This window comes from Cervus elaphus, chromosome 1, assembly GCF_910594005.1.
Source record: "Cervus elaphus chromosome 1, mCerEla1.1, whole genome shotgun sequence".
Taxonomy (NCBI): Eukaryota; Metazoa; Chordata; class Mammalia; order Artiodactyla; family Cervidae; genus Cervus; species Cervus elaphus.
In genome coordinates this window covers 54,960,478-54,971,483 of record NC_057815.1, presented here as the reverse complement: position 1 = coordinate 54,971,483, position 11,006 = coordinate 54,960,478, and the positions used below count along the sequence as shown (strand labels likewise).

The 11,006-nt window shown below is 40.6% G+C and overlaps 1 protein-coding gene across 3 annotated transcripts; it reads right to left on the bottom strand.

Moving 5' to 3' along the window:
- Positions 1-3,376: 3,376 nt before the first annotated feature.
- On the bottom strand, positions 3,377-9,146 carry ZBED5 (zinc finger BED-type containing 5). Of its 3 annotated transcripts, none has more exons than XM_043902997.1 (3): positions 8,484-9,146; positions 6,759-6,870; positions 3,377-5,710 (listed from the first exon to the last, which is right to left on the bottom strand). In XM_043902997.1, exon 3 carries the CDS (start codon positions 5,535-5,537, stop codon positions 3,453-3,455), a length of 2,085 nt encoding a protein of 694 aa, XP_043758932.1. In that variant the 5' UTR covers positions 5,538-5,710; positions 6,759-6,870; positions 8,484-9,146; the 3' UTR covers positions 3,377-3,452. The 3 variants fall into 3 exon arrangements, with proteins under 3 accessions (XP_043758932.1, XP_043758942.1, XP_043758924.1); XM_043903007.1 differs by having other exon boundaries at positions 3,377-5,673; XM_043902989.1 differs by having other exon boundaries at positions 3,377-6,870.
- Between the last annotated feature and the right edge of the window lie 1,860 nt (positions 9,147-11,006).

The following is an 11,006-nucleotide window of genomic DNA, read 5'->3' as shown; positions in this document are numbered from 1 at the left end:
ACAACACTGTAAATCAACTAAACTTTAATAACATTTTTTAAAAAGACAAAAAAAAAAAATCAAGGCAATTTCAATTACAGTTGACCTTTGAACATGGGGTCAGGGGTGCCAACCCTTTACAAAGTTGAAAATCTGCATATTAGTCAGCCCTCTCTAGCCACAGATTTAACTAACCATGGATAGTGTAAATACTCTATAATTTACTACTGAAAAAAATCTGGGTATAAGTGGACCCAAGCAATTTAAACCTGTGTTGTTCAAGGGTCAGCTGTACTTGAAACATGTGAATTAAAAGTGGGATAATGTACATTTAATATTGTATTTTAACTATACCTCAATACAACAAAACAAAAAGCCAGAGATGAAGAGATCCCTGATAATATCATCTAAACAGATCCAGTCATCCCTGAGGCTACTACAAACACTGACCAGTAAGTAAACTTTCTTAAGCTGATTTGGCCTTTCTTGGGCTAGGCAGCGGTGGAGGGTATGGAGGGAGATGGCACAGCCCCATGTGGGATCTAGTTTCCTGGCCAGGGTTCAATCCTGTGCCCCCTGCAGTGGAAGCATGGAGTCTTAGTCACTGGACTGGCCAGGGAAGTACCTGATAAGTTTGATTTGGTTTCCTATAAATTACAATTGAGAGCCTTGTCTAATACAAAAAACAACTGTTGATATTTTAAGGAAAGTGTGGATCCAGTTAAATTAATTTCAGGAACTGGCAAAAAAAAAAACAAAGTGGGAAAGCCCTCTTAGGTTGGGACACATTATGGGAACTTCACTGTTTTGTGCATAGGCAGGGTAGCTGTCATTTGAAGGTGCCATGTTATTTAGGCCCTAAATCTCTCTTGCAATATTAAGAATGCCATCCATTTCTTCCTATGGTTTTCTTTTTTGCGTGAAGGGGTTTGTCAATCTTCTCTCTAGTTCCAAACAGAGTTTCTAACATCCAGAACCTAACAGAATACTGGCAGAAGGGTAAACAAAGGGCATTGGAGGTACAAAAGAAAGGGAATCTCAGTGCCCAAGGCTTAACTTTGTCTACTTTGGTTGTATTTAAGGAAGGCTGATTCTGAAGGAGGTAGAGTGTAAACATAAAGGAAAAGAATCTTTTGGGATTCAGTCATGGAATTTCAGTAGGTTAGAATAGTACAGAAATTGCTGTCTGGAACAAGACTTGCCTATCATTCAACAAGTATAAGACCCACCTTTATGTAGAAAAGTTTATTCTCACTAGCTGTACACAGTACCCATAGATTAGTCCTGATAGGTTATGGAGCAGGTAAGGAGTTGACATCAAGAACCAAGATGGGTAGTGTTGGCATTAAACAGATCTAGTAGCAGTTAGCAGAGTCTCAAGTCAATAGACTTGGGCTTAAATGCAGAAAAGGAGACTCTCAGAGGAAGTGGTTAGGGACAAAGGATTAGAAAGTGAGGCCTTGTATCTCAAGAGGCTGACATCCTGGACAGGTAACTTAAGCAAAGGCTTGGGTTCAGAAATCACACAGAGAATCAGGTTCTTTCTTCCACTTGAGGAACCAGCCAGATGGACACATGAAAGCATCGTACATATTTCTTAAAATAGGATACATTTAATTCTGAGATTAGTACTGCATGTGTGAGTAGTTAGGATGAAATCTTTCTAGAGAATTAATTTTACTTAATAGCAATTTAATCCCTATGCTACATTTTTTATATTAAAATAAGCAGTCATACTTTGATGTAGATGGCTATTTTGGATGAGTTTAGAGAAGAAACCACAACAGATTTCAAAGAAAGGTGCACATTTCAGTAGGGAGCTTTTAGCCATAATCCCAAGTCATTGTCTCATGCTCTTAGAAACGTTTGAAATGCAATGATGGCTAAAGTACTGCCAGAAAAGACCATTTTAAACTAACTTCTGCTATTTATTGTGACTCTAGGCAAATTAAAAAATTACCTAATCCCACAGGATTGTCATAAAGATTACTGATAACATAAAATCACCTAATTGGGTGACTGAAAGATAAATAAGTGCTTAATGATGTGACAAAGGAGAAAAGAACCTGGGCTAAAAATACTCAATCTTGCTGTCTCAGATTAGGTCAGGCCCTATAGCCTGGAGTGCTGTTGCATCTTCACAGAGAATAAACATTTAGACTGGAAGAGTCAGTGTGGAGTGAAGTTTGACTGGGACATGGTTGAATATGGCAAGAACTAATGTAAGACACTGATCTGACTATCTACTGTTAGATTTATATACATACTCATTTCATCTTATTAATTCTTCAGAGAAGGCATAATTAAAATTTTACAAATGAGATAATAGGTTCAGGAAGGCTCAGACTGAGCAAAGTTGAAAAGCTAGTTAGGGAATTTCCTGGTAGTCCAGTGGTTAGGACTCTGAGCTCTCACTGCTGCGGGCCTGGGTTCAATCTCTGTTCAGAGAACTAAAATCCTGTATCATGTTCCACCTTGAAAGGGGAGACACTCCTCTTCCTCAAAATGGGAAATAAGTTTGAATAATTAAGATTAAATAAATAATGGCTATCTGTGGCTATCTAGTAGCCTACTACAGGAATAACACAAAATACTACTACAGGAATAACACAAAAATACTTAACCCTGAGTTGCTGACCTGAAAATGTTTTTCATACTCCCTCCATCTCCCCTAGTATTCAGCTTGAACCAAAGCCCTGACATTCTCCAGTAACTTCTGCCTAATGGCCACACTAAATTCTAGGTAACTGAGTAACTGAGCCAAGACCACAGAGAGTAGTATCAATACACAAGAACAAACAAATATAACTACCATATCCTATTCCATTTTTCACTGATTCACTTTCACCAACGATTTTTCCTTTATTTAGCCTCTACTTTAGCAAGGTCTTCTACCAGATAATGGAGACACAGAGCTGGATAAGACCATATAACAGCTCAGTCCAGTAACACTGGGAATTATGAAAACACCAAGAGGATCACAGTTGAGACATACACAAAAAATAAAGAGAATGCAAAACCGAAGATAAATTAAATCAATGGGTTGAAAAGGAAATAGGAGTTTTTCAGGAATCAAGGAGAAGGAATGGTTTTTTGACACTTGAAAGCATGAAACAGTGGTATGTTTAGGCAAGAAGGTCCCTGTGACTGGAGAGCTACAGGGTGGCATGGTTAGAAAGATTGGCACTGATGAGATCCTAAAAAGGAATGTCATGCTAAGGAACTGTAACTTTATCCTGTGAGTCAGTATTTTCCACAGCCATCACCATGGAACCCTTTGAAATTACAATGTGAAGAAGAATCACCAACAGTAGTACATGTTTAAATCTGTGATTCTTTACCTTTCTTAAAATCTAAAGTGTAAAAAATTTGAATAATTTTATTTAAAACCCCAAGATACCATCAGTGAAGTAAATCATCTTTTATTTTCATCTTATATTTGGCTATCCAGAGGCATGCATAACCCTCCAACTTTAATGAGAACAGTGTTTTTGTGTCTTTTTATCACATATTCGCTTAATATTAGGTGTAATGTTGCTAAGTCGGATCCGCATATGAGGTGCAGCATCCAGTCTTTTCCTGTATTTTGTTTTTGTGGCAGCATAATATGAAAAGCCTGTCTCACACAGGTGCATTGTAGCAAAAGGCAGAAGTACGCGAACTGCACGCCGTGCAACACTTGGGTACTCCTGAATTAGGCTACTCCAAAAATCATTTAGTGAAAGTTCACTGAAATTTTGTTTCACTTGAGAATCAGATGTTAAATCAATCAGGCTCTCATAGTCCCGTGCCACTAAAGAGGCTGGTTTAACAGTTACTGTAAATGGATTTCTAACCCAAGCATGACTGTCATTTGTTACAGGAAAATATTTTAACAGAGTAGAACGCAAACCCCTTAGGTGCTGCACAATGGCACTACAAATATCTTTATCAACTGTGGAATTAATTTCAGTCAAAAAGTCACTGAGTGTAGGGAAACAATCAAAGTTTTCTTCTTCGACAGATGAGGCCCAAAATTCCAATTTTCTTAACAATGATGACATTTTATCAAATACTGTAAAAACTGTCACATTTTTTCCTTGCATCGACAGATTAACCTCATTTAATTTAGTAAAAATATCTGCAAGATATGCAAGTCTTAGCAGCCAAGATGAATTCGTTAAACAATCAGACAGTCGAAAAGCAGAATCCATGAAAACCAACAGTTCACGACGAAGCTCAAAAAGTCTCACAAGAACTTTACCTCGGGAAAGCCACCTTACCTCTGTATTTAGAAGAAGTGCTGTATGCTGGGCCCCCATTTCTTCACATAAAATTTTTAGTAGTCTGGATTGATGTGGTCGAGCTTTAATATAATTGATGATTTGTACTGCTTGATCTAGCACATTTTTCAGAGATGTAGGCATTGTTTTAACTGCTAGTGCATGTCTATATAATAGGCAGTGACTACTGGTGCTTTCGGGAGCCACATATTTTATCAAGGTGACAGCCTCAGCAATTTTCCCATCCATTGCCCTAGAAGCATCACTACAAACATCAACACATTTTTCCCATTCAATTTCATGTTTCTGCATAAAACTGTTGATGCAGTTGAAAATTTCTTCACCAGTGGCATTACTTTGCAAAGATTCACATAAGAGTAGGTCTTCCTCAATAGACTTATTAAACCTGTAACGAACAAACACGAGCAGCACAGCAAGTCCTGAAACATCAGCTGATTCATCTAGTTGCAGTGAAAACCCATCACAAATTTTCAGTCTACAAACAAGTTCCTCTTCAATGTCAGCAGCTAGATCCTTAATTCGACGAGCAACGGTACTGTTTGATAGCTGTACTGCGTCTATTTTTTTACTATACTGTTCGTCAAACATCCGCATCACGACATCTTTTGCACAAGGCTTGATAAGCAACTCTCCAATAGTATGAGCCTCTCCACTCAGGGCTATATGGTAACTTACATTGTATGATGCTTCTGTAGCACTTTCATTATCTGTATTGACAATTTTAGGTGTTGGGGGTTTATTATTTTCAGGTGAATCAAGATGTTGTTTGAAAAAACTTATGTCTTTGTCTTTATATGCAGCATGTTTAGTTTCCAAATGTCTTCGAAGCTTACTAGGGGCCAAAGAGCTATTTGATAAAATTTTCTTACATAATACACACTGAGCATGAGGTGCATCTCTATTTCCAAAGTAAGTAAATCCAAAAGACAAATAACTTTCATCATATTTTCTTCTTTTTGGTTTCTTACTAAAAGTAGTTATTTTGTTGGAATTGGACATAAATTTAACCCTGGAAAGCTCACCTTCTGAATTTTTAGAAACTGAAGGCTGCAACTGCTCATCTTCACTTTGTAATATTCCAACCTTTTGATCATGTGATTCAGACACAATTTGATAACAAAAAGATTCTACTTCTTGTTTAAGACTTCCTTGTTTCAGCAACAGATCCATAGGCAATGAATTTGTGGTACAAAACATGGTTAATTTAGCATAAACACTGAGTATTACAAACGTGTTGACATTATAAGACAGGATACATAGAAGATGAGCAATCATCAAAGAGATGATATATAGCAACACATCAGTTAATTTGTAAATGCTGCCTATGCATCAATGCGCAGATGGAACATCACACGTTCGTGTATCAGGTGATCTCTCATTCGACTTCCTGGTGCTCTCGGGTATGGCACACCTTTTGTTAAAGGTAGATTATCACATAAAAATAAAAGCTATAGAAATGAGTTTAGTAGTCTTAAACTTACATTTTAAAATAAATTATAAAGAAAAAACTATTGATAGCATTTATCTTTTTCTCACAATGTTCATTAACTTAGATAACACTAATACTCTATAAAACATAGTTTGGGAACCATTGGACCAAGAAATAATAAAGAGCTGATAAGTGTATTTTTAAGGAAGGGATCTTGAGGTCCCATGGCAGGGTTGGCCAATTTTTCCCATAAAGTACCATATGATAAATGTTTTTTACCTGATGGGCCATATGGTCTCTATTACAACTACTCAACTCTGTAGTTGGAGAATGGCAGCAGCCATAGACAATACATTAGAAGGGCACAGCTGTGTTCCAATAAATCTCTATTTCCAAAAACAGGCAGCATGGGGCCATAATCACCCACTGTATACCCTTTCACTGTACACAGTATCTTGGAATCTCTTAGCTTTCTGATGCCTACTGCCATTAGATACACTCATTGTTGACATTGTTACACATCTTAAGGCTTCCTTCAGGGCTCACAACTATTCTGACGAGCTACTTCAAAAACACACAAACAGTTCAAAGTTTTGCAAGATATAGAATTCTGTTATATATAAATATTGTGTGTTAACACTGAAAAATAAAGTGTAATCCAAAAATTAGCTACTATTTCTTTGGACTTAAAATTACATAAATATTTATATTATCCCAAATGAGACTCATTCAAAGTAATGCATATATTTTACTAAGTACTCAGCATCCCATTATTCTTTAGGTGAAGGCTTAACAAGGACCTAAAGAAAACATAAACTCTCATTTTAATAGGTTTATTCCTCACACAATACTTTTTAAAAAGCATCATAAAATGGAATGGTAATACAAATTTTAGGACTTCTAAAGAATACTAGCTTTATAAGGTTAAAGGCATTCAACTTTAGTGTCTATCTAAATGCAGTTACTTTTGATTTAAACTTCTGATTTGGCTACAGAGTAATCTTTGGATTCTTTTATTATATCCTGATCAAAACGGTTTTCCTATTAACAGCTAGAGGGTAAGATACCTGAAATGAGGAGCACTCTCTTCTGCAATCACTCTCCACCTTGGAAGCTTGAAATGCAGACTCTTCAAAAAAATAAAATTAAGGGATAGGGTGGAAGGGGAGTAACCAAAGCCTAGAATGAGAAAAATTAAAATTAGACACTGTAAAAATAGAACTAGCTACAAACCTCTAAGATGACCATTCTTTACAATTTATTTTAGAGCCGGGCAGTGCAAATGATTCCTCACTGAAAGGCAGATCTCAAACCGAAATAGACGTCTAACATAATAAAAGTGCTAGTATTTTATCCTATTTCTCTGGTAATTTCATTGTTTGAAATGCTTCCCCATCCACTGACTCATAGAAAGACATAAAACTCTCAGAAACTAAACCTAACTTTTTCAAGCATAGCTACAACTTAATGTCTCTAAAACTAAGCATCTTAAGTAATCTAAAATGGAATTATACACCAAAACGTTACAAGAACTATGCCTTTTTGTTATAACCACTCTTGTCTCAATAACCAAGATTCCTTAAGGTTACTAACATTCACTGAGTGATCATTGTTTACCGTGTGCCAGTAACTGCGAAATCCCTCACAGATGAGCTCATTTAATCCTCAAAACGAACTTGGGAGTTAGGGACTATTATTAATAATCCTTTAAAGATGAACAAATGGGAGCTTAAGTCCCCTGCTAAGTTAACGCATCTGTGAAGAACTAAGAACATACCCAGAAAGTTCGACTGCAGATCCCAAGTGCCTAGTCACTGCTTGTGTGTCCCCAAATATCTTAATTTCACAAGCACTAAAAATCTGGGACCAGGAGTTGGATGGTGCACAGAGAAATGAATGATCTATACAATGGGTTACTATTGCCAGAAAGCCGAGGGTCTCAAACTGGCAGCAGAATGCCGTACACCTTCATTATTGGCAGCAGAAGAGCAGACTGTTCTACCACAGTCCTGAACGGCCCTTAGTTGCAGAGAACTTCGTGGAGTCAATGGGTGACCTAAAAGTTTACAATCCCTCTCCCTTGCTGCTAGGGAAGGACACAACGGAGTGATGCGCTTTGTTTTCAGGAAGGAGGGCCTAATCTCCACCTTTTCAGAGGTGCTCTCCTGAATCTCTCGAGGACAAAGAGACTGGACTCCCTAAAGATTAAAGTTTCTATTTGACTCCCTGAAAAGGACCGGGGGGAACCCTCATCTTGTGTCTCTTCTGGCTAAACTGACCGGTAACACCATCCATTCACCCCCTCCCTCAGGTGGTTCCTGCTTTGAACAATACCCTTGGGGCAGGAGGGCTGGGGTGGAGTGCAGACTGTTCAAAAGGCTGAGGTAGGAAGTGGGCACGGACACCCCATCGAGTACCTAAGTGCTTTTTAAAACGGTCACTTCGATGGGCTGCCCAGCCAGCTACATCCCTCGGCTCCTCCTTGTCACAGGTGCGCGCAGCCAGCCACAGCTTGGGCTGGCTTCCTGTGGGAGTCCACCCTCGCCTACGGAACTCCTCTCGCGTCCCCGGGCGGTCGCCTTAGCTAACAACCACAGGAAACCGTCTCAGAACCCGACTCTATCTTTCTCTTTCATCTCCATCAGCGATAAAGAGAATGGTCTCTGCTGCGGCTGGGCCGCAGAGCAGCGCCGCGGTCCCCAGCAGAGCCGGCGCCCGCCATTTTACAAAGCTCACAGCAGCGGCCATTTCAGAGCGCACTACTCAGCCGCCACGGCGGCTCTGGTCCTCACCTTCACCGAGGCCTGAACGGGGTCAAGAGCCAGTCGTCGCGGACTGGAGGGGGGAGGGGGGAGGAAGGGGGAAAATGAAAAACAAAACAGAGGGAAGAAGGATTCGGGGGGCCGGGCGATGCTCTCAGCTCAGGGATATCGCCTATGCCACCTCCATAGACATCCGATTCGCGGCTGGCGCGGTCGCTTGTCTGAAGATAAATTTAGCACGCTAGGGCACCCCCACTTACAGTCTCCATGAGCGACTTTGCCGCCGCCCAATCAGCGCCAGAATTGCTCCCCGCCACCTATCCGCGCTGAGCAGTGGGGCGGGACCAAAGGAAAGGACCAAGCTCGGTTGAGGAGCGAGCCGGCCGCAGCCGCCGCTAACGCTCCGGATTAGGGCGTTCGCTTGAGGCTGAGCTAATACCCGACGAGAAGCGATAGTTTTCAAATGTCCCTGGGTTCGAGCAGCCCGGGCGTTTGTTTACAATGCAGAGCCCTGGGTGCTGCGAGATAGCCCTTGTGATCCTGTAGCGCTGGATTGGCTTCGAGAAACCTGCGTGCCCTTATGCAGTAGGGCTCAGCCCCGGTGTTGATTTGAGTGCATTTGCAGAGCCTCGGCTGTTCGCGCTCTTTGTTCCCGGAGCCGCACCCCAAGCCCAGGTTGCGCAACCGCCTCCTCTTTTCCTTGTTTTCCCACTGGAATCCGGGCAGAAAACGCCCTCTCTCTTCCCCGCCTCTCCCAGAAGCTGGCTTGTCGGGGGCCCCTAGTGGGCCGAGCTGGGAGCTGAGCGTGATGTCCCCGGGGCGCTGCTCTCTCCAGAGCTCCCTGGTGACCGCCCATGGGGTCGGGAGCCACATGTAGGAATATGTAGGGATGGTGGCGTCTCAGCAGTGTCAATGGGAAAGAGTCCGCTTGCTGTGTCTTTGCACCCTCCGCTAGTGGCTCCCTCCCCTAGGAACGCCCAGCGCTCTAGAACACTTGTTTGATAGCTGCTACTTCGGGTGTTTTAAGCTTAGTTCTCCTATCCCCCTCCCTGGTTTAAAAACAGCACAGCAAAAGGCTTCGAGCCGTGTGTTCAATTGCATTTTGTGTAAGATCCGTCTCTGTTTTTCCAAATTGGCATCTTGAAATATGCACACTTCTTGGAAGGAATTCGTTGAAGTACGGGAAGAATTAAGCAGTGAGTCCAATTGTTTGCAATATTTTAGATTTTCAAGGCCCCATAGAAATAGCCAAGTCGAGAAAGTTGAATCTTATTTTCAGGCGCTGCACCAATGATAGAAAATTCCTAACTTGTGGTCAAAAGCAAGGGCAGCTTTTGTTTTTCCTAAATTTGCTCTTCTTGGACATGTGAATAAATTTCTTCGGCATTGAAGGACGTCTAACATCTTATTTACAGAATCTTTGGGAGGACTGAACTAAATGATTTCCTAAGATTAATAATAGATGTCAACATTTGGTTCTTAATGTTTTACAGTCATTTCAACATCTTCAGAACTTTGCCCCATGGTAGACTATCCATATGTCTTCATTGTTATTTTAAAATTATTCCTGTTTAATTGGTTTCATTTGAGCTTTTGAACCACCAAGGGGGAAATCACTTTGCTGAAGAGGCGAAATTTTACTTGAAGAGCGAAGATCGTATTGTAACTGAAGGAATTGTCTAGCTCTTAACAGTGTTGGAAAAATATCCCACATTTTCATAAATTTTCTAGTTCAAAAAGGCCTTTTACAAATATGCTCCCAATTTAATCTTCACACATCTGGTTTACGTTTTCATGGAATGAAATCATTCAAAACATTCAGCTGATAACAAATTGAACTGAAGTAAAGTCTCGAATTTAACCTTGGTCCTAAAATCTGCAGTCTTTTTTTTTAATCTGCAGTCTGATCAGTAAAGGGTTTGAAATACAAGAACTTTTTCTATAGTTGCTTAGTCAATAGATTATTATAGAAGGTTGGTTGCTGAGACAGATAAAATATACAGGCAATGTGAAACTCTGACCAATAGTGGTAATGGGTAGCATTTACTGAATACACAATATGGGCAGGGGCTGTTCTATCTACACACTTTCTAAAGTATTAGCTCATTTACTATTTACAACCCTACCAGGTGTTGTTTAGTCACCAAATTGTGCCTGGCTCTTGGCGACCCCAGGAACTGCAGCATATCAAGTTTCCCTGTCCTTCACCATCTCATGGAGCTTGCTCAAACTCATGTCCATTGAGTCAGTGATGCCATCCAGTCATCTCATCCTCTGTCGCCCCCTTCTCCTCCTGCCCTCAGTCTTTCCCAGCATCAGGATATTTTCCAATCAGTCACTTCTTCAGATCAGTTTGTCAAAGGACTGGAGCTTCAGCTTCAGCACCAGTCCTTCTGATGAAGATTCAGGGTTGATTTCCTTTAGGATCGAATGGTTTGATCTCCTTGCAGTCCAAGGGACTCTCAAGAGTCTTCAGCACCACAATTCGAGAGCATCAATTCTTTGGCACTCAATCTTCTTTATGGTCCAACTCTCACAACTGTACATGACTAC